The following is a 14530-nucleotide window of genomic DNA, read 5'->3' as shown; positions in this document are numbered from 1 at the left end:
TAAATTCCTTAAAATCACTAAATTATTTATTATAAATAGAGGGTCAGGTGTTTATATCCATCATGCACATTGCATACAAGGTCTCTTTTCTTAAGTCGTAAATCGCAATGATATAATTTCTAAAAAAATTATATCATATATATATATATAGAGAGAGAGAGAGAGAGAGGAGAATTTGTTGAACGGGGAAGAAAAGGTGCGGGAATATATGAGGCATGATCCAAAGGAGAAGATCAAAGATGATGCAGATATTGAAATTATTTTTACAAAATCGAATTACCGATTTACCAGAAACTATTGAAAGGTGGGGCATATAAATTTAAACTTTATTACTGCAGTTAAAATATGGTGTAATTAATAACTATGTACTGAGTCCGTGCCGGCAAGCCGTGGGCCCAAGCGGCAAGTTAAGTGACAAATTAATTAAGTGTTTTAGATTCAAAGAGCCCCAAACCAATCAAAACGTAAGGCATTTCGAATACTTTAAGGGTATATATGTAATTCCGTTAAAATATAAGGGTAATTATGTAATCTGACGAAACCTTGGTCTAAACCTCTGACGGAGGAAGCTGATAAAGGTGTCATACCGAATTTTGGGCTTTCGGTACAAATGTACAACCAAGTGAACTGCTTTCCCGCCACATGTTCATGATTTTATTATAACAGCCCACAGAAATGAAGAGTGTGTGTGTGTCTATATATATATATATATATATATATATATATATATCTAGAGAGAGAGAGAGAGAGAGAGGGTAAGAAAAACCCATTTGAGTATAGAACGAATGTGTTTTGAGACAATATGATTTAGGGCTTTAGTTGTTGCCATTGTTGCCAAAATTGGAGTTGGGTTGACTATAGTTATATAGAACTGTAAATGAGGTCAGCAAGTGTACACTGAATGTGTGTTGACAAAACAACAAAGAATCAGGTCAGCTTTCTCTGGCATTTTGCTCTTTTTCTCTCACTAAAATTGTTATTGCAACCACAAATGTATCTGCAGGGAGAGTGAGATTTGTGTAGATTCAACAAATGGGTTGTCAGTTTTGAGCATTACATGCATAAATTGAGAGCTTTCTGAAGAGAAAGTGAGCAAAAACGTAAGTGGGTGCATAAAGGCAGCAATTCTTATAATATCCGAAGCAAAGCTTTGTAATGTGATTTAATTAGACAGAAAATTTGATTTTTATTTTTTTTTGGTTTATTTATAACGTACAGCTTTGTGATTCTTATAGTGAATGTTGTACATTTTGGTTTTTGTCTTTTTATTTTTTTTTTGCATTTTTGGGTAGGATATTTAAAAGTTTACTTTTTTTGACATATTATGTTTCAATTTCAGGTTGTTCTCTGTATAAGTTTAAGTTTTCTGATTGTGTTTGTTTGTGTGGTGTTTCAATTTTGTTTTGCTTACTTTTGAATGCTTCATGCTACCACATTTGGCGCACGAAGCATGTATCCTCTTTAAGTTGCTCAGTGTTCTGTTTTTATTTGATACAGTATATTCGGGCTGTCGATACTCAGTCATGTTTTTATTGACTTCTGTGAGTTTTTCTTTTGATCACTATTGTCAATATCATAAGATAATGGATTCGTAATACTGGCTGATAAACTAATTTTCTTACTTATCCTATTCAGATTCCCTTTAGATCATTTTATTGCATTACTCCTATTTAGATTTCTTTTAGATCATTTTATTGCATTACTTCCTATATCAAAGTAACCATAGAGAGTGATAGTATGTCCATTTTAATTTCACGTTTTCATTGGACTTTTGTTTCCAGCAATGGCAAAAATAGCCAAAAAAAGGCAATCTAATGCCTCTGACGCTAGTAAAACAGATGACAAGTCTGAGGTGACCAGAAAACAGAACAGAAGCAGACATGAGAATAGTGAAAAAGCTTCTGGTTCTCGGAAAATGCCAAAGAGAGCTGCTGCATGTTCAGATTTTAAAGAGAAATCTCTTCACTTGTCCATAAAGGCATCTCTTGTTGAAAACAGATGGGAGGATGTTGTGGAAGATGAGAAGGCTGCTATATACTTGACTGCTGGGAAGGATGACATTCGACCGAATCGAAGGCTAACAGACTTTGCTTTTCATGATGCTTGTGGAAACCTAAAGTCTGTTGAAATGTTGGAAGTTGGTAACTTGTTTGTTTCAGGTCTTGTATTGCCTCTTGAAAAATGTGGTGGAAGGCAGAAGGAAAAAGGCGTTAGATGTAAAGATTTTGGTCGAGTTGAATCTTGGGCAATATCCGGATATGAGGAAGGCTCACCAGTATTTTGGATCTCAACACTCACAGCAGATTATGATTGTGTTAAACCTGCAAATAATTATAAAATGCTATATAACCTTTTCATTGAAAAAGCTCATGTCTCTGTCGAGGTCTATAGGAAATTGTCAAGAACCTGTGGAGGGAACCCTGATCTGACTGTGAATGAACTTCTTGCAAGAGTTGTTCGTTCCATGAGTGATAGCAAGAATTTTCCTCACAGGACATCTATGAGGGAATTTATAATCTCACAGGGTGAGTTCATATATAATCAGCTCATTGGTTTAGATGGAACATCCAAGAAAAATGATCAGATTTTTGAGAACTTGCCTGTGCTCTGTGCACTGCTGGATGAAACTAAGAAGCAAGGGAGTTTACTGGCTCCAGAAACTACTGTATCAAGCAATTTCATAAATACAGGTCTGTAATACTTATTAGTTAGCTGTTCCGTTTTCTAGAATTTTTTTTTTTTTTTTTGGGTTCTAATTACTGATAGCATCTATGGTTTTCTAATATTTTTGGTCAGTGGTATACGAAGAATATAGCCATGTGCATATCTAATTTCGGAATTTGTTTCAAGTTGTTAAATAGTTTTGATATGTCATTTACATTTAGTTGTGTTAACTCGGGCAAAATAGTCATCAAAAGTTTATGTGAAGAAAGTAATAACACCATTAAGAACATTCTGTATATAGCACGTTGAATCCTCAGCAGCTTGCTTCATAGTGTTCTGGACATGCGTTAATTTAAAGATTGCTTTATTACTTTTGAATGCCCAGACTACCACATTTGGCATATGTAACAAGTGTCGTCCTTAAGTTGCTCACTTTTCTGATTGTTTAAATTTCTTTTTATTTGTGACAATAGATTCTGAATGTTGTTACCCCATGCTTTAGTCTTTATTGACTTGAGTGAGCTTACCTTTTCGATTTTATTATCCACATCAAAAGAAAATAGATGATTAATTATCGCTCCCAAACTCGATCGTTTCCTTATTTATTCTATTAGAGTTCCTTTTTGGTCATTTTATTTCTTCATATACCAAAGTAACCATGGAGTTTAATAGTATCTGCTTTTATTCCTGTTTTCAATTGGATACTTATTTCTAGATATGGAAAAAATAGCCGAGGGAAAGCAATCTTCTGCCATTGAAGTTAATATAATAGACGAGAAGTGTGAGACGGCCAGAAAACAAAAGAGAAGTAGACATGAGAATAGTGAAGAATCATCCAATTCTTGGAAAGTGCCAAAGAGAGCTGCTGCATGTATGGATATCATGGATAAATCTCTTTCCTTCTCTCGAAGTGTATCTTTTGTGGAAAGCACAAGGGAAGTTGTTGCAGAAAATGAAGAGGTTGCAATAAGCTTGACCACTGGAAAGGATGACTATAGACCAAATCGAAGGCTAACAGAATTTGCCTTTCATGATGCTTGTGGAAACCTAAAGTCTGTTGAAATGTTGGAAGTTGGAAACTTGTTCGTTTCAGGTCTTATATTGCCTCTTGAAAAATGTTGTGGAAGACAGAAGGAAAGAGGTGTTAGATGTGAAGATTTCGGACGAGTTGAATCTTGGGCAATATCTGGATATGAGGAAGGCTCACCGGTATTTTGGATTTCAACTGTCACTGCAGACTATGATTGTGTTAAACCTGCTAATAGTTATAAAATGCTATATAACCTTTTCTATGAAAAGGCTCGTGCCTCTGTGGAGGTCTATAAAAAACTTTCAAGTTCTTGTGGAGGGAACCCTGATCAGACTGTCGATGAATTGCTTGCAGGAGTTGTTCGTTCCATGAGTGATAGCAAGAATTTTCCTCACAGGACATCTATGAGGGAATTTATAATCTCACAGGGTGAATTCATATATAATCAACTCATCGGTTTAGATGATACATCCAAGAAAAATGATCAGATCTTTGAGAACTTGCCCGTGCTCCTTGCGCTGCTGGATGAAACTAAGAAGCAAGGGAGTTTAATTACTCTGGAAACCAGTGCATCCAGCAGTCTCATAAATACAGGTATGAGAATTGGTGAAGAAGAGCAAAACAATCAGTCTAGTTCATCTGTTTCTGGAGGTGAAGAAGATAAAGATATGAAATTGGCAAGGCTGTTGCAGGAAGAGGAGAATTGGCAATCAACGAAACATAATAAAACTCAGAGGAGAATTGCTTCATCAAGCAAGTTCTGCAGTAAAATCAATGAGGATGAAATTGTTGATGACTATCCTCTGCCTGCATATTACAAGCCCAGTGAGGAGGAAAATGATGAGTATTTAATCTTTGATGCAATTAATCCTGATGAGCTTCCTCGAAGAATGCTTCACAATTGGTCACTTTACAACTCAGATTCGCGGTTGATTTCTTTGGAGCTCCTCCCAATGAAAGCATGTGATGATAATGATATTACCATTTTTGGGTCCGGCATTATGACAACTGGTGATTCAAGTGGAATATGTGTTGATGCTAATTTTGATCAGTCTTCATCTGTGGCAGAGAATGTTGGGGGAATACCAGTATATTTGAGTGCAATACAGGAATGGATGATCGAATTTGGATACTCGTTCGTTTCCATATCAGTTCGGACAGATATTTCCTGGTATGCATCTATATCCATATAATATCAAGAGGTTTGGTGGTGGTACTAGTGCTTAAGCTTGCCTTTTTGTACTCTTTATCTTCTGGCAGTGTTAGTTCTTATCAAATTTGCGATTTTGTTTTCAGGTATAGGCTTGGAAGGCCATCAAAGCAGTATGCAGCGTGGTTTAAACCAGTTCTAAAAACTGCGAGGCTTGCTATTGCCCTCATTACAATGTTGAACAATCAGAGCCGAGCATCTCGACTCTCGTTTGCAGATGTAATAAAAAAAGTGTCCAAGTTCAGTAAGACTAATCCTGCTTATATTTCTTCCAATCCCACAGAAGTTGAAAGGTATGTGGTGGTTCATGGACATATCATACTCCAACAATTTGCGGAGCTTCCTAATAAAAGGATCAGCAAGTGTGCATTTGTGTCTGGTCTTTTTGAAAAAATGGAGGAAAGACGCCACACCAGGTCTTTGGTGAAGAAAAAGGTGGTGCTGAAGAAGGAAATAAATTCAAATCTGAGAGCATCAAAAAACAAGGTAATGCAAGCAACAACCACGAGATTGATAAAGAGAATTTGGGAAGAGTTTTACTCAAATTATTTGCCTGAAGATTCAAAGGAGGCATATATCCGTGAAGTGAAAGTGGATGAAGAACTCGATGAAGAACATGGAGAAAATAGTGTGGAAGATCCTGAAGACATTAAAGTGGAACAGATGCAAGTTGATGAGAATATGGAGAAATTTTGTTTATCTGCGAAAAGTGTTAAGCCGCCTTGCTCTTCGAAGGTTACCAAATGGGATGGGGAGTTAATAAGAAAAGCATGTTTCAGTGAGTCTCTTTACAAACGGGCCATTGTTTGTGGCAATGTGATTAATGTTGGTGGTTGCGTGCTGGTTGAAACTGCAGATTCAGATCATTTGCCTTCAATATATTTTGTAGAGTTTATGTTTGAAAAGTCAGATTCAAGAAAGATGGTTCATGGCAGACACATGCTAAGAGGCTCTGAAACGTTTCTTGGTAATACTGCAGATGCTAATGAGGTTTTTTTGACGAACGATTGCCTGGAAATTGAACTGGAAGATGTTAAAGAAGTTGTGGCAGTTGAAATCTTATTGATTCCTTGGGGGCATCAACATCGGAAGACTAATGCTTGCAAGGACAAGATTGTTCGTGAAAGAGCAGAGGATCGAAGAATTGATCAATTCCCCATGGAATATTATTGCAAAAGCTTGTACTGGCCTGAGAGAGGTGCTTTCTTTAAGCTTCCAAAAGATACCATGGGACTTGGAACAGGAGTTTGCCATTCTTGTAAAATAAAGGAAACCGAGAGGGAGAAGGACGTTTTCAAGGTAAATTTGAACAGAAATGGTTTCACTCTCAAAGGAACAGAGTACCATGTTCATGATTATGTCTACGTAGCTCATCATCATTTTGCTGATAAAGATAGGAACCGAGATACATTTAGAAACGAAGGGATGAAAGCATATGTTGTTTGTCAGTTGCTAGGTATTGAAGTACCAGAGACTTCCACAAAAGCTTGCCCTGGATCCACTAAGGTTAAAGTTCGGAGATTTTTCAGACCCGAGGACATATCAGAGGAGAAAGCATACTTCGCTGACATTAGAGAAGTAAGTATGTTCTAGGAACCGATCTAAACATTTCTTTTTTATTGAATGGAGTAAAATCTTTTAGAGTTTATGTGTGCTTTTGTCTTATATTTTCTTTCTTTCCCTTTTTTTTATTACTTTTGATTACGTGTTCTTTTGTCTTATATATTCTGTGATTCAAAGTTTCTATTTGACTTTTTGGTGTTATTATGTTATCATGGATCTTATACACAATTTCTTTGCTATTGAATCTTTAGGTTTATTACAGTAAACTAGTATTGACAGTTCCTGTTACTGGAGTAGAAGGCAAATGTGACATTAGAAAGAAGCATGATCTTGCCCCTTTCAATAGCCCCACAATCTTTGAGCATATTTTCTTCTGCGAGCATTTATACGATCCTGATAAAGGAACCATCAAGCAGGTAGTTTATATTTACTCATTTTCCCTTTAATTCATTTCCTTAACTAGATTCATGTGAATTATGTTTATTAAACTGTGGTTTCTTCTTATGCTGACTGCAATGACTGCATAATGGCCAGTTGCCGCCTCACATCAAGACTAGTGTGCTAAAAGAGAGGGGGGCTGATGATACTGCTTATAGAAAGATAAATGGGAAATGTAAAGAGGAAAAGCATGATGGTGCTGTTGACAAACAGACGGATGCTGTCCATAAGAATCGCTTAGCCACCTTAGATATTTTCGCAGGTTGTGGTGGCTTATCTGATGGCCTACAGCAAGCAGGTAACTTTCAAAGTTCCGTGAGCAAGTAAACTGATTTAGTTCTATTTTGACTGACAAATATCCAACTAAAGGTGTGTCGATAACCAACTGGGCAATAGAGTATGAGCAACCAGCAGGAGAAGCATTCAAGGTTAATCATCCAGAAGCTTTGGTGTTTATTAACAACTGCAATGTGATCCTGAGGTTGATGTTTGCTTTCATTTAAGTATAATAACTCATGGCTTTATGTTCGATTCGGTGATAACTGCTTTTTAATCAACTCTTATATCTTCAGTAAATCAATGAATCAAATGCAGGGCTATCATGTCAGCATGTGGGGATGCTGACGACTGTATTTCAACTCCTGAAGCTTCTGAGCTAGCAGCAGAACTTGATGAAGAGACAATTAAGAGTTTGCCTCGGCCAGGACAAGTGGATTTCATCAGTGGAGGGCCTCCTTGTCAGGTACATCGATCAATCCTCCAGTCTACTTCTAGGATTTATTTTGTAAGCAATTCTAACAATAAATGTGTACAAAAGACTTATTAAGTTTAGCTATTGGTTCTTTGTTATTTCCAGGGATTTTCTGGAATGAATAGGTTTAATCAAGGCTCTTGGAGCAAAGTTCAATGTGAAATGATCTTAGCATTGTTGTCTTTTGCTGATTATTTCCGCCCCAGATTTTTCCTTCTGGAGAATGTAAGGAACTTTACATCATTTAACAAAGGGCAAACATTTCGCCTAACTCTGGCTTCTCTCCTCCAGATGGGTTATCAGGTAGATACCATCTTTGATTTACTCACTCATAACTTTATGGAGGGATACCTATCAAAATTCCCTGAATTTGTTTCTCCATTTCATTAGTCAATTTAATCTGAAAATTGTGAAAGTATCATGTAGCTTATATAAATTATTCATCTAATTTTGTTGTTGTAGGTGAGATTTGGTGTCCTGCAAGCAGGAGCATATGGCATGTCTCAGTCTCGTAAACGTGCATTCATATGGGCAGCATCACCTGAGGAAACCCTCCCAGAATGGCCTGAGCCAATGCATGTGTTCACTGGCCCTGAGCTTAAGGTCAAGTTAGCAAGAAATTCCCATTATGCTGCTGTTCGAAGCACCGCAAATGGTGCTCCTTTTCGTGCAATAACAGTTAGAGATACAATTGGAGACCTCCCAGCTGTTGGCAATGGGGCTTCTGTAACAACCATGGAAGTGGGGTTTTCTTCACCTGTCTGTGATGCTCATTTTATCTTTATTGTTGTTCCTTCTACCAAAGGTCTTGTTTCTTGTATTTTCCTACCGTGCAGTATAAAAGTGAACCTGTGTCATGGTTTCAAAAGAAAATCAGAGCAGATATGCTGGTCTTAAATGATCATATATCAAAGGCAATGAGTGAGCTGAACCTTATTAGGTGTCAAAAGATCCCAAAACAGCCTGGTTCCGATTGGCGTGTTCTTCCTAGTGAGAAGGTGTATAGTTTTTTCTTTTAGATCTAACTGAAATTATCATTTCATAATTGCTTTGGTTTTAAACATTTTCCTTTTCAAATTCCCCCTCCAGGTTCGATTGTCTAACGGACAGGTTGTAGATTTAATACCCTGGTGCTTACCCAATACAGCTGAAAAGCATAATCAATGGAAGGGTCTGTTCGGAAGGTTGGACTGGGAAGGAAATTTTCCAACCTCCGTTACCGATCCTCATCCGATGGGTATGGTTGGAACCTGTTTTCACCCAGATCAGGATAGAATAATCACAGTTCGTGAGTGTGCTCGATCACAAGTAAGTCTTTTTGGCTATATATGTAAATATCTGCAGTTAGTTGGAATGATGAAAAAGCAGAATGACCAAAAATAATTTTTCATGCAGCACCGGTGACACTTTTAACTTGACAAGCTAATTATTGAATCAAACAAGATAAATTTTGCCAACTGTTTCTGCTGTCATCTTACCCTGCTCTCTTGATTCCCGCAGGGTTTCTCCGATAGCTATAAATTTGTTGGTGACATCCAACACAAGCATCGGCAGATTGGAAATGCTGTTCCACCTCCTCTGGCGTTTGCACTGGGGAGAAAACTAAAGGAAGCTGTAGAAATGAAAGCATCAACATCACAGAGATATTCATGTGTTCTGTGAAATAACTGTTCTTTGTTAATATGAAAACCTACTGTTTTTTATTTTTTATTTTTACAACTTCGGCCTATTTCTTAGTAACACACCAACACTAACCCATCTGAAGACATTGGGCCACATTTTCTGAAGTAACTAGATTGATGATATGTAACCTCTTCAATTTATCTCCCTAGCACATATTTGTAAGAAAATTTTCATAGTTTTAAAAATATATTTTCTCTTTAAAATATAGTTCATATAATTCTTTATTATAAGTTTTATCCTTTTCATATTCACACTCATATCAATGTGATTAGCCAACAATAAAATTCACCGCAAAATTTATTTGGAAGAGTAAAGGTCTGTGTATCTTTGCTTGAAGAGTGGAACTAATAGCACCTTATAATTTTTTTTTCTCAACCCCCCCCCCCCTTCTCAAAACCTATTTTAAGTTTTCAAAAACTCTTTTTTAAAATTTCAGTTTCTTTTTTATTAAAAAAATATTTAACTTCTTCCACAAACCTCATATTAGGGATATTGTTTTTACAAAATTTTGAAAGTTTAAATCATATATATTTAATTAAAAAGAAAATTCTATATATTTGAATTGAGTAGAACTAAAAATGGACTTAAATAGTTATTATGTAATATACAAAGTGTTTGAGAGAAAATAAAAAAATATAAGACTTTGGTGTAGTTGTGTGGGAGTAATGAACTAGAAAAAGAAACTTATAGAGAGAGAGAGAAATATAAGAATTTAATTAGATTTATTTCGTCTTTTAATATAATTAGAGAACTGTTTTAAAAGGATTATACAGGTCTGCCAACAATTATAACTCTGGCTTGAATTTGGGGCATTCGCATTACACTTCTCCATTCACTTATGGGTCTATGAAAACTTAATACTTCTTAAGAACATATGGGCCTTTACACTTATGTATACCTAATTAAGACTAGGTTTGGGCGAATGGGATTTTACAATTTTAAATGGTAAAAAAGATGATGTAAATTATAAATTTAAATTTAAATTTATTCACATTTTAATTAGTATAATAAGTTTGAATCAATTTTGTATTTGGAGTAATGTAATAATATTTTTATTTAAAGATCAATTACTCAACTCTACATATGTTTGATTTTAATTGTAATGTGCACGTATTTAACTCTTAAAATTTATAATAAGTATAAATAATTCTTACCAAAACATAAATGTTAAGTAATCATACTTTGGATGTTTTTGATTTATAAAAAAAAATAGATGCCACTTATATTTGGATATCGAAAAAGAGAAAATAAATATATCATTTAAACATATGCAATTTAAAGATATTCATATTTCAGCCAAGTTCAGACCCCACTCAGATTTCAGATTAAAAATCAAACGCTATCTTACATCATGAATTCAAAATTCGTAATTAAGTTTTTTCAAATGTCTTTATACAGTTGTTTTATTAGTTCAATATAAAGATATATTCCAATATTGACATTAATAGTTAAAATCAAATAACATAACAAAATAACTATATATTTAAATATTGATTTACTGGCATCAAACAAGGGATTGGATAAAACTTTGTAAAAATAATCTAGTCATACAAAATAATGATATTGCCATACATGTGCCTCTGTTTTCCAGATTTTGTCAGATTATACAGCGGATTCTTCGAGATTTGTATTTGACTTTTTATTAAATAATAAACTTTATTTAGTTTCTTTGGATAAAAAATTGTAAAAATAATCCAGTCATACAAAGTAATGATATTGCCATACATGTGCCTCCGTTTTTCAAATTCTGTCAGATTATACAGCGGGTTCTTCGGGATTTGTATTTGACTTTTTATTAAATAATAAACTTTATTTAGTTTCTTTGGATAAAAATTTATAAAAATAATCCAGTCATACAAAGTAATGATATTGCCATGCATGTGCCTCAGTTTTCTAGATTTTGTCAGATTATACAACGTATTCTTCAAGATTTGTATTTGACTTTTTATTAAATAATAAACTTTATTTAGTTTCTTTGGATAAAAATTTATAAAAATAATCCAGTCATACAAAGTAATGATATTGCTATGCATGTGCTTCGGTTTTCTAGATCCTGTCATATTATACAACAGGTTCTTTGGGATTTGTATTTGACTTTTTATTAAATAATAAACTTTATTTAGTTTCTTTGGATAAAAATTTATAAAAATAATCCAGTCTTACAAAGTAATGATATTGCCATGCATGTGGCTCTGTTTTCTAGATACTGTCAGATTATACAGAGGATTCTTCGGGATTTGTATTTGACTTTTTATTAAATAATAAACTTTATTTAGTTCTTTAAAACCACCACTAGTCTCTTTAAAACCATCACATTGTTTCTTATAAATACTGACATGTACTCTATCCTTCATGTACATATCACATAAGGTCTCATTTCCAAGTTGTAAACTTTAGAAATACTCTTCTCACAATGATATTTCTGTCAAAATCTTCAACGAAAGTTATTAAAAGAGGAAGAAAATGTGGAGAAACATCAGAAATAGGAACATCGGAAGGCGAAGACCAAGAAGAAGATGATGATCATAAAGAAAGTTTGACCTTATCGAATCAGCGATTTACCAGAAATTATTCGAGGTGAGAAATATAAATTTCAAATTAACTTCATATTGCAACTTCTCCTGTAATTAACAACTATATATTCGTGAAGACCGCGTATATGAATCACTCACCATATTCAGTAGCATCAGATTTAACATTCTACGATTTAGCTAAAGGCACTATGTTTCCACTCTTATCAGACATGCAGCCATGCAGGCCGAAATTGAGCAAGCCTCGTCAGTGCCGCCATTTGCTCTCAATATGAGATTTCAAACAGATAAATGGGGTAATTTAGCTTATGTCTTTGCTTAATAATATAATAGCTTATGTCTTTGCTTAATAATATAATTTCATTCTCAATTATTTAATCACCTTCAGGTAATTACTTAATTAAGCCATGATCTGTTAGTTACACTGCTTTAGCTTCGTGAACACTGATCAAAATATAATTGCATGTGCCCTGCAGGTGCTGTCAGCTAGTTCTGCTACGACCGATGGATTGCATGTCCATAAAGAAGTTGTGGTATGTTATTGCTGTCTATTATTATAAACCTCACCCACCGATATTCATTTAACTTAACATGGAGGGGTGCCTATCAAGATGCCCTGATTTTTAAGTAAATATATTTGAAAAAATAGTACGTTGTGGGGTGGTGCAAAAAGCCTGAATCAATTTCTTAGGTTCAAACCACTTACAGGGCTTAAACTTGAGTGACTAGCCAAAGAAAGCCGATTGAAAACACTCGGTCAAGTCCTGGCCAAGATCTAATACAATTTCATCAAACAATTGTTGAGTAAAATTATCTTTAACTTCCAAATCACAATTAAAAGTCCTTACGAAACACTTCTTAATTGCCGAACCTGTCCTAAATTGAGCCTTAATATGGGAATTAGTTGTGCAATTGTGTCATAGTTAAAATAAACCCTATTGTCGGTATATGTACAATCACCTCTGATTAGATTATTTATCTATTTATTGTTGTTATTATAGGTGAGGTCTGATGCATTAGAAGCAGCAGCATACGATGTGTTTCCATGTCGTAAACAAGCATTCATATGGGCAGCTTCACTTGAGGAAACAATGCCGGAATGGCCAGAACCAATGCACGTCTTTGCCGGTCCTGAGCTTAATGCCAAGTTACCAAATGGCGCTCCTTTCCGTGCAATAACAGTTAGAGATACAATTGGTGAAAGTTCGTGAATGTACGATTGATCTCGAGTAAGAGCCTGTTTGGTATGGCTTATTTAAGAGCCATAAATGTTTATTTAATCGTATAAGCGCTTTTTAAAATTTTTTATGGTGTTTGGTTATTTTTTTAATAGAGTTTTTTTAACTTAAATAAGCTAATTTACCTCTACTAAGAAAAGCCCAAAATTTGAGCTTTTGGGAGTAGAGGTTATAAAGCTTTTCTAAATATATATAATATAAAAAATATCATATAGTTTAATGGTTCAAAAATATTTTTTTTATTGACAACCAAACACCCAATGACTTTTTGTCCAAAAGCTCTATTGGTATAAGCTCTACTGCTATAAGCTCTACTGTTATAAGCTCTATTTAATAAGCTGTACCAAACGGAGCCTAAGTCTTATTGCTATTTTGATATCTACAATTGAGATTTGGATTCAGTGCTGATCTACGATTTGTGCGTATCTTCTTACAAGATTGTGATCAGCACTGGATCAAAGTTCGTGCATTTGTTTAAATGAAAAATTAGAATATGTGAAATAAGTTTTAAAACCGATGAACAAATCTCCATTCTTAGAAGTTTGACTGTAAAACTTCTTAATTGTTTAGATTTTGTTAGTATTTGCATCACTTGTGAGTTGTGATTATACTTTTAAATTAATCTTACTTCCTCGTCACGTAGGGTTTTTCGGATGGCTACAAGATTGTTGATAACATCCAACACAAGCGTAGCACATTGGAAATGTTGTTCCACCTATCCTGGCATTTGGATTGAGAAGAAACTAAAGGACGAGTAGAAATGAAAGCATCAACATATAATGTGGAGATAAGATGAATACATAAATCCATTTTTGGTCTACGGGTCTTTAACTAATTACCCAGTTTATCCATGTATTGTAAACAATGATCTAAAACATTGTTATTCTCTACTTAACATATCAGATTTGAATTAATTTGTATTAATCAAATAATATCTTATAGTAGTGAAGGTAATCAAATTTTATGTGATCTAGTTGATTTTAACATTATTTTTGTCAGCATTCTACCATTATTTTGTCTCTTTAGCAGTTTTTTCTTTTTTATTTTTCTCTGCAATATTTTTTTTAAAATAATTTTTTTCTTATAAGTCAGAAAACTGTTTAAGGTACAAAAATTTACCAGCAGATTCATATTTTATAAAATGTAGCAAATATCAAGGGTAAAGATATTGAAACAATCATTGGAGGAGTAAATGTTTGTGTTTGTTTTTGTATTTATTTTCATGTCAAGTCCCATGTCTATCCTTTCGTGGATTAGATGCTTCTATATTTGTCTTGTCTGTCCAAATTTAACTTATTGTGCTGTGACACATCAAATTCAATCCGCTGTTTCCTTGTTTGTTGATGAAGATATATATATATATATATAGATATATATAGGTCATGCTTGGTCCCTTGATATATCTGTTTCATTACGCCTAAT

The 14530-nt window shown here is 34.4% G+C and overlaps 1 protein-coding gene across 7 annotated transcripts; it reads left to right on the top strand.

Moving 5' to 3' along the window:
* Positions 1–729: 729 nt before the first annotated feature.
* On the top strand, positions 730–9569 carry LOC102627333 (DNA (cytosine-5)-methyltransferase 1B-like). 7 transcript variants are annotated; one of them, XM_052442520.1, is made up of 15 exons: positions 730–931; positions 1004–1100; positions 1498–1541; positions 1782–2690; positions 3380–4865; positions 4991–6482; positions 6719–6883; positions 7002–7203; positions 7275–7386; positions 7500–7647; positions 7762–7959; positions 8119–8397; positions 8493–8654; positions 8746–8964; positions 9157–9569. In XM_052442520.1, exons 4-15 carry the CDS (start codon positions 1784–1786, stop codon positions 9316–9318), a joined length of 5532 nt encoding a protein of 1843 aa, XP_052298480.1. In that variant the 5' UTR covers positions 730–931; positions 1004–1100; positions 1498–1541; positions 1782–1783; the 3' UTR covers positions 9319–9569. The 7 variants fall into 7 exon arrangements, with proteins under 7 accessions (XP_052298480.1, XP_052298478.1, XP_052298481.1 ...); XM_052442518.1 differs by lacking the exon at positions 1498–1541; XM_052442521.1 differs by lacking the exon at positions 1498–1541 and having other exon boundaries at positions 730–1100; positions 4991–6203; positions 6354–6482.
* The last annotated feature ends 4961 nt before the right edge of the window (positions 9570–14530 follow it).

The sequence above is a fragment of the Citrus sinensis genome, chromosome 5, assembly GCF_022201045.2.
Source record: "Citrus sinensis cultivar Valencia sweet orange chromosome 5, DVS_A1.0, whole genome shotgun sequence".
NCBI classification, from domain to species: domain Eukaryota; kingdom Viridiplantae; phylum Streptophyta; class Magnoliopsida; order Sapindales; family Rutaceae; genus Citrus; species Citrus sinensis.
Note: the sequence above shows the minus strand (reverse complement) of the source record. Positions and strands in the feature narration are given on the sequence as shown.

Bases quoted from the DNA above. Each gene is read 5' to 3' on its own strand.
- LOC102627333 (XM_052442517.1), top strand. From the start codon at position 1,784: ATGGCAAAAATAGCCAAAAAAAGGCAATCTAATGCCTCTGACGCTAGT. The intron at 6,483-6,718 runs GTAAGTATGTTC...TTGAATCTTTAG, and splicing joins ACTTCGCTGACATTAGAGAA to GTTTATTACAGTAAACTAGT. The intron at 8,398-8,492 runs GTGGGGTTTTCT...CCTACCGTGCAG, and splicing joins CTTCTGTAACAACCATGGAA to TATAAAAGTGAACCTGTGTC.